At 44.9% G+C, this 15,121-nt stretch overlaps 1 protein-coding gene across 1 annotated transcript; it reads left to right on the plus strand.

The window, feature by feature from the left end:
- The first annotated feature begins 1,909 nt into the window (after window positions 1-1,909).
- Window positions 1,910-13,438, plus strand: zgc:153615 (SCHIP-1 domain-containing protein). The gene is made up of 7 exons (XM_034288471.1): window positions 1,910-2,371; window positions 4,953-5,068; window positions 8,759-8,876; window positions 9,192-9,395; window positions 11,217-11,340; window positions 11,485-11,578; window positions 11,838-13,438. The coding sequence occupies exons 1-7, from the start codon at window positions 2,342-2,344 to the stop codon at window positions 11,887-11,889; spliced, it is 738 nt and encodes a 245-aa protein (XP_034144362.1). The 5' UTR covers window positions 1,910-2,341; the 3' UTR covers window positions 11,890-13,438.
- The last annotated feature ends 1,683 nt before the right edge of the window (window positions 13,439-15,121 follow it).

Genomic DNA, 15,121 nt, shown 5'->3' on the forward strand with positions numbered 1-15,121 from the left:
GTTGATGGAGATTTGTGGGATGCACATCCAGGGCACGAAGCTCCCGTTCCACCACATCCCAAAGATGCTCTATTGGATTGAGATCTGGTGACTGTGGGGGCCATTTCAGTACAGTGAACTCATTGTCATGTTCAAGAAACCAATTTGAAATGATTCGAGCTTTGTGACATGGTGCATTATCCTGCTGGAAGTAGCCATCAGAGGATGGGTACATGGTGGTCATAAAGGGATGGACATGGTCAGAAACAATGCTCAGGTAGGCCGTGGCATTTAAATGATGCCCTATTGGCACTAAGGGGCCTAAAGTGTGCCAAGAAAACATCCCCCACACTATTACACCACCACCAGCAGCCTGCACAGTGGTAACAAGGCATGATGGATCCATGTTCTCATTCTGTTTACGCCAAATTCTGACTCTACCATCTGAATGTCTCAACAGAAATAAAGACTCATCAGACCAAGCAACATTCTTCCAGTCTTCAACTGTCCAATTTTGGTGAGCTCGTGCAAATTGTAGCCTCTTTTTCCTATTTGATAGCTCCCTCAACATCACGTTAGAAGATGACGCATCAGGAGAAACAAATGACAGAGAGACTGGTGTCAACAAGTGCTGTGTGATCTGATGTGAACATCGCTCTCCTCATCCTCTCAGGAAAACGTCAGAAAGGGTGACGACAGGAACGAGCCTTCATCCCAGGCCCCAACCATGACAAACGCCCACCCCCCCCAACCTCAAAACAGGATCTTTGCACAGTCGGGACGATTTCATTCAGGAGGTCTTTGATGTGGATGAGGAACAAGAGGAGGAGCACTACAAAATGAAGGTCACAGAACATGGGTGGTTGAGCGAATGAGGTGAAGGTATATCTCCGGAGGAAGATGGAGGAAGGAGGCAGGACGGTTAACATTCATTCTGAGTGGGTCTGAGGAGCTTCAAGACATTGAAGCTGACTGTCAAAGGGAACCAGCCGATCATTTGACATCACTGTAAGCGCTCCCTTGTGTAGGGGGAGATGAAAGGTAATTTATTTCTGTTTGTGTGTGTGTGTGTGTGAGGGCTGGCAAATTGTGTGTGTGATGAATGTCTGAGTAGCTTCATACCAAATTCTCCACTGGATGGTGCTGTTTTCTTTCCATTAAATCCGCTCCAACTTGTCCAGCGTTCTGTACCACAGCGAACCAGGAAGCTGACAAGCAGAAGTATAGGTTCTCACAGAGAAACGGAATAGGGGACTTTTCCCTCTTAGACAGTGACCAGGTGACACTCCACGTTAACGCCCCCACAGTTACTGGCTGGATTGAACAGTACAGAGAGAACCTCCATACGTAGGTGTTTTTGTCAGTACAATCATATGGGTGATCTAGTTCCAGCGGTGGCTTTAACCGCTGCTGTGTTAGGTTAGAAACCAAACGGCTCTAGCCTTTAATGCTGATTGGCTGAAACCCGTAATATACCAGACTGAATACAATGGATATGACAAAACACTGATGTCACTGGGACTGAGTCGGCGGTGTTGACACAAGCTGCCCAATTGTGATCTTTGGTCTACTCCCTCAAGGCTGCCCAACCCTGTTCCCAGAGAACGATTGTCCAGCAGAGTGTTTCTGGGTCGGGCAGGCCTGCACTAACAGGTGTTTTATTTAAATGACATCAGATCTTTTTCAGAGGGGTTCTGATAGGTCAGTTAGTGAAAACGGACCAGTCAATATCTGAATTAGGTTGCATATGTAAACAAGGTGTAAGCTACCACAAGTCACATCCGCGCATGGTCAGTAATATTTTGGTGATCGTCAGGTTCATCTGTGAAGCCGACATAATCCCTCCCGCCCTCCACCGTTTCGCCTCCAGAAGAACAGATGGTGCCTCCCCATTGCACAACAGTGTTGTTGGCTACATCTGAGAAACCATTTCAGTCTGATACTGCAGCACACAGCCTTCAGCCTCTCCATCACCGCCTTCCTCCGTGTATCTCAGCATCTCCCCACCGGTTTCTCCTGTTACATTTGTTCATCCAAGCCCCCCCGCTCACACTCAGTCAGGTTGCTCCCTTGGCGGAAGGAAGAGATTGGGCGAGAGATTGGAGGAGGGCGAGATCAAGGGGGAGATTGAGGATTAGATAGGAAGAATCTGCCGTGCAGTCACAGAGAGAGTTGTTGAGAGCGCCCACGTCCCTCCATCCGCTGCGCGGAACCTCCCTCCCTCTCTCTCTCTCTCTCTCTCTCTCTCCCTCCTCCTCCCCTCTCTTCTGTGTGTAGCTGCGGTATATGACTGGGTCTCCTGGGTCTGTCTCACTGCAGTGTTGGAGAGGGTTCGGTTCCAGGCTGGGCAATGCGCTGAAGGATGGTGCACCAGGAGAAACGTATTTACCAGGTGTGTGTCTGCACGGTGTGTGTGTCTGTACACAGTTCGTGTCTGTACGGAGTGTGTGTGTGTATTAGGTCTTGTGTATGTTCACTAATGCCCTGTATGGTGAATGTGTTGTATGTATATGTGATTGCACCACATACGTTTGGTTTGTGCGTGTATTTGGCCTGATTGTCTGCCTGTTTCCGAATACATACGTGTGCCTGTGTTGTTGTTGTCGTCTTGTGTTCAGGTGTCCGATGTGTATGGGTTGGAGCAAAATTGCTGTTTGGTGTGTGTGTGTGTATGTGTGTGTGTGATCAGAACCTGGGCTGTGTGTAGATCAGAACCTGGGCTGTGTGTTTGTCAGAACCTGGGCTGCGTGTAGATCAGAACCTGGGCTGTGTGTAGGTCAGAACCTGGGCTGTGTGTTGATCAGAACCTGGGCTGTGTGTAGATCAGAACCTGGGCTGTGTGTTTATCAGAACCTGGGCTGCGTGTAGATCAGAACCTGGGCTGTGTGTAGATCAGAACCTGGGCTATGTGTTGATCAGAACCTGGGCTGTGTGTAGATCAGAACCTGGGCTGTGTGTTTGTCAGAACCTGGGCTGCGTGTAGATCAGAACCTGGGCTGCGTGTAGATCAGAACCTGGGCTGTGTGTTGATCAGAACCTGGGCTGTGTGTAGATCAGAACCTGGGCTGTGTGTTTATCAGAACCTGGGCTGCGTGTAGATCAGAACCTGGGCTGTGTGTTGATCAGAACCTGGGCTGTGGGTTGATCAGAACCTGGGCTGTGTGTAGATCAGAACCTGGGCTGTGTGTTGATCAGAACCTGGGCTGTGGGTTGATCAGAACCTGGGCTGTGTGTAGATCAGAACCTGGGCTGTGGGCTGATCAGAACTTGGGCTGTGTGTTGATCAGAACCTGGCTTGGTCTCCAGTGTGAGGGAATAGAGTGGGTGATGGTGTGTGTGTGTAGGGGAGGGTCCATCTCTTGTGTAGGTTGTTACATCACAGCCCAATCTGATGATGCGTCATAGTCTCTATATGTCTGTGTGTGTGTGTGTGTGCGTGCGCGCATGTACACCTGTGTGATATGTCACAAACTATAACTGGCTCTTAAGGACGTACAACAGTAAAAATGAAAAATTAACTAGAGAAGGAAAATCATGATTACTGTGGCTAGATGCGTGTTCATTTTGTATAAAAGCAGGTCTCTATGAAGCAGTATGTTCAGAAATACTGGAGGCAGTAGCAGAAACAACTATAAAAATAGGTCACAGACACAGAGGGATGGACAGAAACGCATAATATACAGAGGAGTTTGAATCTTCAGAGCTGATGCCGCAGTATATGACACTACATAACATGGCTATGAAAGGTCATATTCCTGTATGTCAAGTCTAAAACCAGCCTCAACCGTGATACTGGTCATTTACCTCATCTCTTCATGACTCAGGTCAACCACGGGAGAGGAGACATATCAGGTGAGGAGAAAACGGAGGAGGAGAAGGTGAGAAAGGAGGAGAGGACGATGGTGGAGAATCATGAGGAGAAATGAGCGCGAGGTGGCAGGACATTTCCTGTCCAAATCATGTGGATTTGTCAGCGCATGTCACCATCCTTCACAGGTCCAGTGAGTGTGTGTCAAGAGCCATTATTGATGACCTCACTGTAGACAGCCTGTCTACGAAAGGCCACTGATGGTGACCTCAGCCTTCCGTTGTCGCTTCCGGCTCAGGATAATGAGACTGAGACAGGGATGGGAACTGGGAGGGATACATCGTTCTTCTCATAAAGAACACACACACACACACACACACACATATGAGTGGACAACCTATTTAACCTGCTCACAAACAGGCATAGATCTGTGTTAGGGGAACGTTTGGCATGTGCAGATGGTTTGAATGCGTTTGGGTGTGTTTACTGTGACATCCATATGTGGGATGTCCAAGCGGCCTGTGTGGTGTTTGATATGCACGGTTCATTTCTCTGTGTGTGTGTGTGTTCCCCCTGGCATGCGTTGCTCTTTTGCTTCTCTTTGAGGCTCATTGAGTCAGCTGTGACGACAGTGAGTCAGACTCCATTAAAATGCTCCAGTTATCTCCAGCTACCTCTGCTCTGCTGGTTCTCTTGTTTCAGGGTTGACTGAATATTCTATTTATAAATGTTGTGATGTGCCTTCCTACTGACAGGGTTGTTTTTAGTTTGTCCGATAATTCGGTTTCGCAGAGTCAACGTGACTTACAGGACCTTCCACCATCACTGATAGCCTCAATGTACATGCATAAGAAAAACATGAATTTGTTGATTTCATTTTGTTCTTTGAAAATTTTACCTGAAATAAAGCATGATATTCCCCGTATTTTGAGTTTAAGACCAAGCCGATGAACAGGAATAGAATTACTCTATCTTTTTTGCTCATCCTTACCAAGGTTATCAACAAATTGTGAAGGACAGCCTTCCGTTAAAATCTATCATCCTTCCCGTTGGGTTGATGCCTGTCTTTATCATCCAGGCTTTGACTGAAGGTTTACTGAGGTATTGTTGTCCTGCCGTGCTATTGGTTGAGTATTGATCCCTTCCGTTTCTCTGCCTCCTACAGGCGCAGAGGAATGACAGGGAGTCCATCAGACAGAAGCTGGCCCTCGGCAGTTTCTATGACGACGACGAGCCAGTCATCTACACCAGCTGCACCAAGAATGACCTGTCCTCCTCCCGGTGGGTTTGGGTGGTGCTGAGGAGTACCCAGGAGACGAGGGGATGGTGGAAGGAGAAGAGGAGAGGATAGCGGAAGGAGAAGAGAGGACGGTGGAAGGAGAGGAGAAGGGGAGGAGAGGGAGAGCGAAGGTACTGGAGAGAGTAGGGGAAGAACAGGCACAGAACAGGCACAGAACAGGCAGAGAATAGGAGAAGGAGTGAGAGAGAAGGAAGGAAAGTGGAGAGGAGAAAGAGTGAGAAAGAGAGAAGGAGAGGGAGAGAAGAGAGATGGAAATTTAGAGGGAGAGGAAAGAGATGAGAGAAGAGCAAAGGAGAGAGAGTGAGAGTGATAGAGACAGAGGGAAAGAGAGGGAGAGAGAGAGGGAGACAGAGAGAGAGTCAGAGGAAGAGAGGGAGAGAGAGAGGGAGACAGAGGGAAAGAGAGAGAGAGAGAGAGAGAGAGAGGAAATGTGCATTCCTGCTTGCATGCAGTCACATGGTAGGTTCAATACAAAACCAGTGAGTTAACTCTCTGTGTTATGAGACAGGAAACAGGCAGTTCTAGCAGTACGCAACAATCTCATGGTAATATCACTTGTCTGCACATCTCCCTTGACACCACTAGGGAGTGTGATCTCAAAGAGCTCAGTGGCTGACATTCCAGTGGGTAGATGTCAAACTTTCTTTTACCTGTCACTATTATTAGTGAGATGGAAACAGTTGACGAAGCAGTCTGCGATTTTTCTGATTAACAAAATATATTTTGAAACCTCCAATTTTGGTCAAAATATGTAGTATGTCCAAAATCTAGAAGTAGACTCAGTGTGATATAAGTTTGAAAGCAAGTTGTGTTAATGACATGGGGCACAAATTGGCACGTGCCTGACATATCACATGGTTTTTGGGGATCCTTTTTAGTTTGACTGCACCACTTTCACATCCATTAGACAAAAATCGAAGAATGCATCTTCAACCATTTACATGAATGTTGAGCCATCTGGGTAAAGATTGCCTATGTTATATTAAGACACCAAACCAAATTCTAAATGTTCCTCTTTGAAAAGCATTAAGGAGAGTTGGTATTAGAATTTATTAGTAACTTATAATAATAATTCCTGAATAAACTGTAATTTAATTCAGGGCTGGGATCCATTATAATTTCTACACATTTCAATTTTTTTATGAATTGTTTTGTTTAGTTTGCCCCTTCACCACCCCTGGTAATGTGCCCTGGTAATTACAGGGTGTGTGGTTGGTTTGTGAATGTGCCCTGGTAATTACAGGGTGTGTGGTTGGTTTGTGAATGTGCCCTGGTAATTACAGGGTGTGTGGTTGGTTTGTGAATGTGCCCTGGTAATTACAGGGTGTGTGGTTGGTTTGTGAATGTGCCCTGGTAATTACAGGGTGTGTGGTTGGTTTGTGAATGTGCCCTGGTAATTACAGGGTGTGTGGTTGGTTTGTGAATGTGCCCTGGTAATTACAGGGTGTGTGGTTGGTTTGTGAATGTGCCCTGGTAATTACAGGGTGTGTGGTTGGTTTGTGAATGTGCCCTGGTAATTACAGTGTGTCTGGGCGGTTTGTGAATGTGCCCTGGTAATTACAGGGTGTGTGGTTGGTTTGTGAATGTGCCCTGGTAATTACAGGGTGTGTGGTTGGTTTGTGAATGTGCCCTGGTAATTACAGGGTGTGTGGTTGGTTTGTGAATGTGCACTGGTAATTACAGGGTGTGTGGTTGGTTTGTGAATGTGCCCTGGTGATTACAGGGTGTCTGGGCGGTTTGTGAATGTGCCCTGGTGATTACAGGGTGTCTGGGCGGTTTGTGAATGTGAACTTGCTGTTACCTAACAATTTCTGACCGTCTGAAGTGATACTAGAACACATGCTTTGGGGGTCGGGAAGCAGTGGATTTCTTATGAAATTAAAATTATTTCAAAATGTAAGATCACTTATTCCAAAAGTCATTTTGGTATTGAAGGAATTCCTAGAGGGGAGATGAGAGTTGGTAAGACAGACGTTTAGACAGAGACAGAGGTGGTTACTGGAATGCAACATTGTTTGGTCATTCCTTCACCCAGTAGCACATGAATGTAACTCTGCAAGGCAAAACAAGAGTCACTTACTGTAAAGGGCCGAACAAGGAAGCATACGAAACAGCATTAGGATGTGCACACTGATCACACTGCACACCGATCACACTACACACTGATCAAACTTCACACTGATCACACTGCACACCGATCACACTACACACTGATCAAACTTCACACTGATCACACTGCACACCGATCACACTACACACTGATCAAACTTCACACTGATCACACTGCACACTGATCACACTTCACACTGATCACACTGCACACCGATCACACTGCACACTGATCAAACTTCACACTGATCACACTGCACACTGATCACACTGCACACTGATCACACTGCAGACTGATCACACTGACACATCTCACACTAGCATATCTTCTCACACTAACACATCTCACAATGACACATCATCTCACAATGACACATCATCTCACAATGACACATCATCTCATAATGACACATCTGCTCACACTGACATCTCTTCTCACAGTGACACATGATCTCACACTGAAAAGCATGTAGCATGAACAAAACACCAATGCACAAATGCATGCTCAAGCGCACGGACACAAACACACACACGCACACAAATAAATAGTGAAAATATTTCACAGCCTGAAATAAAACTGTCACACAATACATAGACATTGCGGTTATTAAGCAGACTCTAGATAAACTTCAGACATCCACAGAACTAAAACCTTACAAGAACACACAGTAGAATACTACACTAACGTGGCTTGTTCTTGGAAAAGAGGTCAATGTTTATCCTAAACAAAGGGGACGGGCCCGGTCTAGTATGCAGAAGTTTGTGGTCATGAAAACTGGAAATAAAAGAAGTGTTGGCTCTTTCTGTCCACTAGTCCCACAGAATGTGTTCTAGTCACTTGACCCATAGTGGAGATCAAAGTGCACCTAGTGGTATATGTTGTAATGTGGACATTCCAATTCTAGATTCGTATTGGGCGTATTCCAACTCTGAAGCAGGCCACCTAGGTTTCAACAAAATTCTCACTTCCTGTTTAGTGAGATCTTGTTGTGGCAATGACATATGAGCTGTTATAATGATTTCATGGAGGTAGTTTTTTTGATAAAGGTGACTGAGAGTCATTTAGTTTCTCAGCCAGACAAGGCACTCAATGTTTATAATTATGTCATGTTGTGGGTTTGGTCATGTCACTGAATTTGTTGTGGCTGCTATGTTTCCCTGTGGAGGGGAAAGCCTTATGGAGCTAGGTATGGGAACCCTTGATGTAAAGGACCAAATACAGCCAGAGGAATGGACCACCTCTCATCTTTCTGCCCCACCACTACCTCTGTGACATGACCCCTGCCCTATGGGATACAACCCCTGTCCTATAAGATATGAACCCTGACTCAAATTACCCCTTATTGCCAGCCTGCAGGCTTTCTGTGGATCTGAAAGGAATTGAGAAAGGCAAAGCAAAATGTGTGTCTCAGTGGTTCACCTTGAGAACATGTTCATGTCAATTCAGGCATCTCCTGTCTGCAGGCTCAGAGGTCAGGGTTACTGGTGTCAGTTTGGAGTTATTAGACCATTCTCTCTCCTTCTCTTTGTCTGTCTCTCCCCCCTATCTTTCTGACTGTCAGGCCTCAGAGTGGCGTTAACCTGCAGGTTTGTTTCGTGAATGACAGCAGCAGTGACAAGGACAGCGATGCTGAGGACAGCAGAACAGAGACCAGCCTGGACACACCGCTGTCACCTGTGGTAAATGCTAACGATATAGATGTGTGTGTGTGTGTGTGTGTGGTGCGTATGTTTGGATGTGTTGTAAGTATGTATGTATGTTTTCCAAATATATTAATACAATTGATACATTGAACCTGACTTAAGAACAGGGAACACACACTGTATGCGTATGATGACTACAAAGTACATGAAGAACATGTCTCTGAATGGGGACATCTGTAGGGTGTGTGTGTCTCTGAATGGGGACGTCTGTACGGTGTGTGTGTGTCTCTGAATGGGGACGTCTGTACGGTGTGTGTGTGTGTTGACTGCTGGGTCTGGGTTATCCTCCAGAGTAAGCAGAGCTCATCACTGTCGGACCGGGACACAGGCGAGGAGGACTCGGACCCCCTGGAGGACTGTGGCTTCTGGCGGGTACAGCGGCGTCTCCAGGAGGAGGCCAGGGTGGCGCTAGCATTGGCCCGGCCCATGGCCCGCATGCAGGTGGAGGTGGAGAGACAGATCCAGCTCCACCGCCGCTCGCCTGTTGCCGACCTGGTCAGTGTGGGTTCACCTGTTATTTCTCACCTGGTCAGTGTGTGTTCACCCGTTATTTCTCACCTGGTCAGTGTGGGTTCACCCGTTATTTCTCACCTGGTCAGTGTGGGTTCACCTGTTATTTCTCACCTGGTCAGTGTGTGTTCACCCGTTATTTCTCACCTGGTCAGTGTGGGTTCACCCGTTATTTCTCACCTGGTCAGTGTGTGTTCACCCGTTATTTCTCACCTGGTCAGTGTGGGTTCACCCGTTATTTCTCACCTGGTCAGTGTGTGTTCACCCGTTATTTCTCACCTGGTCAGTGTGGGTTCACCCGTTATTTCTCACCTGGTCAGTGTGTGATCTAGACCCGTCATTTGTCACCTGGTCAGTTTATGATCTAGACCTGTCATTTCTTACCTTGTTAGTGTGTGATCTAGACCCCTGCCAACCTGGTCAGTGTGTGATCTAGACCCGTCATTGCCAACCTGGTTAGTGTGTGATCTAGACCCATCATTGTCAACCTGGTCAGTGTGTGATCTAGACCCATCATTGTCAACCTGGTCAGTGTGTGATCTAGACCCGTCATTGCCAACCTGGTCAGTGTGTGATCTAGACCCATCATTGTCAACCTGGTCAGTGTGTGATCTAGACTCTCAGTAGAACAATGACAATTGAGACTTTTTTTTATGTTAAATTTTTTTAATGAAATTATTCATTTCAATCCATTTAATATTTGAGTTATAGGTTCCTGAGGCACTTGAAAACTGTGTCCAGTGTGAACTGAGTAAATGGAAAACATGATAGGGTGTGGTGTAGCTGTTAGAGCAGCTGACCATTGAACCCCTGAGAAATCACAGGTAAAAGAAATCAGTTGTTCAGTCCTTCAGCAATATAATTAACCCAAAATGATCTCCTGGCAGGCCCCTGCATAATTCTTTTGGTGGGGGGGGTGTTATAAGTGGTCACACTGTGTACAATTAAAGACTAAAATAATGATGTAGCCCTTCATGCATGTATTCTTTTTGTGAGAAAGCAAAAGTGTTTTAGCATTTCTGAGAAATTGGTAGCTAGCTGCAGTTAATATATTTTCCCAGTTAAAGAGAAACGAAGAGTAAGACAAAGAATGAGAGAGTGAAAACAAAAATGGCAAAAAGGGAAAAAACTGAATAGATACCACTGGAAGTTGTTCAGTCATTCTTGGATTGTGGAAAGCTTTTGTCTCCCTCGCCTTTGCAAAGAAACTTTAATATCATCAAATCTAGACGTACAATTGTTTTGTTGCTGTAAATTATATAAACAATGATATAATGTTATGCTTACACAGTGTTAAATGGGGCTTAGACTAAGCCAATGGGTTTGTCCCTGTAGTGGTGTGGGGTTGATGTGACCTTTCATTGAAGGATTCAGAGATGTCAATTCAGTGTTTTTAATGCTGGGCTTCAGTCACATTTCTCACAGATGTTACTGTGAAAGGCTGATGAGGCTGACGGTTGACGAGTCACTCAACACTTGCGGGAATAAGGTTTAAGGAGGACCGTGCAGTCCTCGTGATGTACCAGAACGTTCAACATCCTTCCTGACTGGAGGATAACCGTCTGTAGATGTTCTAACGAAATTGGTTCTAAAGAAATCACTTTGAATCCTGGATAACTTAAAGGACCAGGTTATTGTCATCTCATATAGGTGATCAACAGAACACTGCTGGCATTTTATAACATGTCTCTTATTTAGCCGATGCTCCTCTCCGGAGCGACTTCCAGCTAGTGAATAATAAGCCTCTGACGTTCACCCGACTAGTCTAATTAACCCCCCCCCCCCCCCCCCACATGACTGTCCCAGCTGCCCCACCTGCCCCACATCAGTGAGGGTCTGATGAAGAGGAGTCTGAAGAGAGGAGACATACGGGACATGAGCCTGGGTCAGCTCCAGGTCATCACCAACGATCTGCACTCACAGATACAGAGTGAGTTCACATGCACGTGCGCACACACACACGCATGCACACACACGCACAGAGAGAGAGAAAGAGAGAGCGAGAGAGAGACACCTTTCATTACCGCTGTCGTGTGAGAGGAGAGTAAGGTTGTGGCTTGTGGTGGCGTTGCAGGCCTGAGCGGGGAGCTGGTGCAGCTTCTGCTGTTAAGAGATGAGCTCCATGTGGAGCAGGATGCCATGCTGGTGGATGTAGAGGACCTGACCAGGTGGAGAGCCCGTCCCCGTCCCCCACACACCAATTACCATGTTGTACTATGAACACTGATGCTTATTAATATACACCCACACACACACACACACATGAACACGCACAGACACAGATAGTCAATGGGCCACTGTGACCGTAGATCAGGAGGTCATATACCCTTGAAAGTGTACAGTTTTCTGAAGACAGTGGTGACAATTTATTTTCCATTTTCTTCAGTCGTTAAGTAACTTGTTGTTCGTTGTTCTTTCCTGTCACAGGCATGCTCAGAGCCAACAGAGACACATGGCAGAGAAAACCCTTTCCAAATGAAAATATGACCACCCAATCACCACAGAGCACTGGTCAACTACGTGATCATGGGCGCAAATAAAGTCTGCAGGCTTTTGTTCCAGCCCAGCACATCTGATCAAATGATCGACATCTTGCATAATTATTTAGTTTTATTTTTTATTTGGGCTGGATCAAAAGCCTGCATATTCTATTGCTCTCCAGAAAACAGGGTCGGGGTCCACCGCGACCAGCTTTGTGACAGTTTGATATAAAAAAAAGAATCATGTTTGTTGTCTCCCTCCACACCGCACACCCACAGCCATTTTGTAGAATATTAAACACAATGCATAGCAATCTACTGAACACAATGCATAGCAATCTACTGAACACAATGCATAGCAATCTACTGAACACATGGCTGTTTGTGCTGTTGCTAAGGAATGAGCTCCTAGGCTTTCCAGTGTTTAACCTCTGTGGCGACTGCACAGGTCTAGTATGAATAGTCACACCAATGGATGTAAAACAGCGGCTGTTGCACAAAATCACTTTTTTTTTTGTTCTGATATGTTAAAGCTTTACTGGTTGGCCCTTGTTTACGCCATCGATTTCGAGGTTGCAATGAGCTTTATTTTCTTCTGCACTGTAGACTGAATGAAAGCTAAGTGTCCTTTTAAGCCTTGTTCACACTTACAGTTTGACGTGACTCTAATCCTATTCATTTCCATATCCGATTTGAATCTGATCTTAATCCTATTTTTACCTGCAGTTTGAACAGGTGAAAGCGACAGCTGGCATCATGTTATCTTTCCGATGCTTTTAAAAGTGTATTCATACTATGATTCTGAAACTGTGAAATCCTCCGGTCAGGTACTGGTGTTGTCACCTGAGCTTGTTAGGTGATGTCGTGAATGGACAAGGAAGTACCAGCACCGAAGCTAATCAGCCCACTGCCCTGTTGACAAGTCCGTGTCAGAACTGATTTGACAGAACTGATTTGAGGTTTAAGGCCTGCAGTGTGAACCGACTCGTGTGCTTTGTGACCAGGGTGTAATAATTGGGGCTGGTTAGTTAATCACCTCCCTTGTACACTTGAAATAATGCGTTAACGTGACCAAACTTCAGCCCAGTGATTGTAGGGTTTTGCCGTAAAACAGTTTCATTCAGGCCCTGTTTTGCAACCCTGAAGCTAATTAAAAGTAAAACATTCCAAAATATCTATTTTTAAGAAATGTTGTTGACCAAGTCAAATCCCAGTGGATATGAACAAAGGTGGGTTACTGAAGAGGTTACTGACATTGTCACTTTTAAAGTGACAGCTGGTTGGTTTGGGCTAGATGAAAATACTTTGGCTAGCTGGAAGGAAACATGTCTGCCTCGTTGTCTGATGAGATGATGGTTATCTGTGTCCACAGTAATTATTCCATCATTAGTGATAAGAGAATTCCATTTTTCAGCAGCTCTTAAGTAATATATTCTTCTGTTCATAATAAGCTCCTTCTAATGTATCACGCAGAGTTTAGGCACCCTATCAATGTTTTGTGTACAGAGATAATAATTATAAATAAATAATATATGTGTGAGTGTTAAATGTTAGTCTTTTGTAATTGCTGTGCTGATGTGTGGCCAGTCTTGGAAGATATTTGAAATGGATCCCGCTGTCTGTTGATGAGTACAAATTAATTAATTAATGGCACATGACTCTTGAGGGACCCAAGAAGGCTACATATGTACTCCTTGACTGATCTGGAACTGATCTGGACGTGATCGGAACCTGATCTGAACTTGACACTTGCGGTTACAATGGTTTCCTGGCTTTACAATTTACAATTAACATAATTTATTTTTTGACTGTATTTTATTTAGTATTTCTAATATTTATTATGTACTCAGCATGCTTCTGCCACATACAGTGTACAATGTTATGTATGTAAAAACATCAAAATAAACAATATCTCTCTAACAGATAACACATTCTACATTAGATAAGGTTAAATGGTACTTAGGGTGTCAGCTGATAAATAATTAACTTCACATTAATGTTATATGTCAATCATATAGCCAAATTATGAAATATATCATAATGCTGAATATGACAAAATCATATACCTGAGTATGACTTATATAGATGAATATGACAGATTTAATAAAACTGAAAATGAGCTTTCTGATGTAATAATCACCTAAAGGATTATTAGGAACACCTGTTCAATTTCTCATTAAGACAATTATCTAATCAACCAATCACATGGCAGTTGCTTCAATGCATTTAGGGGTGTGGTCCTGGTCAAGACTATCTCCTGAACTCCAAACTGAATGTCAGAATGGGAAAGAAAGGTGATTTAAGCAATTTTGAGCGTGGCATGGTTGTTGGTGCCAGACGGGCCGGTCTGAGTATTTCACAATCTGCTCAGTTACTGGGATTTTCACGCACAACCATTTCTAGGGTTTACAAAGAATGGTGTGAAAAGGGAAAAACATCCAGTATGCGGCAGTCCTGTGGGCGAAAATGCCTTGTTGATGCTAGAGGTCAGAGGAGAATGGGCCAACTGATTCAAGCTGATAGAAGAGCAACTTTGACAGAAATAACCACTCGTTACAACCGAGGTATGCAGCAAAGCATTTATGAAGCCACAACACGCACAACCTTGAGGCGGATGGGCTACAACAGCAGAAGACCCCACAGGGTACCACTCATCTCCACTACAAATAGGAAAAAGAGGCTACAATTTGCACAAGCTCACCAAGATTGGACAGTTGAAGACTGGAAGAATGTTGCCTGGTCTGATGAGTCTCAATTTCTTCAGATGGTCGAGTCAGAATTTGGCGTAAACAGAATGAGAACATGGATCCATCATGCCTTGTTACCATGCCTTGGCACACTTTAGGCCCCTTAGTGCCAATTGGGCATCGTTTAAATGCCACGGCCTACCTGAGCATTGTTTCTGACCATGTCCATCCCTTTATGACCACCATGTACCCATCCTCTGATGGCTACTTCCAGCAGGATAATGCACCATGTCACAAAGCTCGAATCATTTCAAATTGGTTTCTTGAACATGACAATGAGTTCACTATACTGAAATGGCCCCCACAGTCACCAGATCTCAACCCAATAGAGCATCTCCATCAACTGCAAGTTCTGAAGGCGAAAGGGGGTCAAACACAGTATTAGTATGGTGTTCCTAAAAATCCTTTAGATGAGTGTATATCATATAGCTTAATATGACCTAAATCATATATTACATCAGAAAGCTGAATATGGTAAATATCA

The sequence above is a fragment of the Esox lucius genome, chromosome 3, assembly GCF_011004845.1.
Source record: "Esox lucius isolate fEsoLuc1 chromosome 3, fEsoLuc1.pri, whole genome shotgun sequence".
Taxonomy (NCBI): domain Eukaryota; kingdom Metazoa; phylum Chordata; class Actinopteri; order Esociformes; family Esocidae; genus Esox; species Esox lucius.

Coding starts and splice junctions, on each gene's coding strand:
- zgc:153615 (XM_034288471.1), top strand. CDS start 2,342: ATGGTGCACCAGGAGAAACGTATTTACCAG. Junction 5,069..8,758: donor AATGACCTGTCCTCCTCCCG/GTGGGTTTGGGT, acceptor TCTGACTGTCAG/GCCTCAGAGTGGCGTTAACC. Junction 11,341..11,484: donor TCTGCACTCACAGATACAGA/GTGAGTTCACAT, acceptor GTGGCGTTGCAG/GCCTGAGCGGGGAGCTGGTG.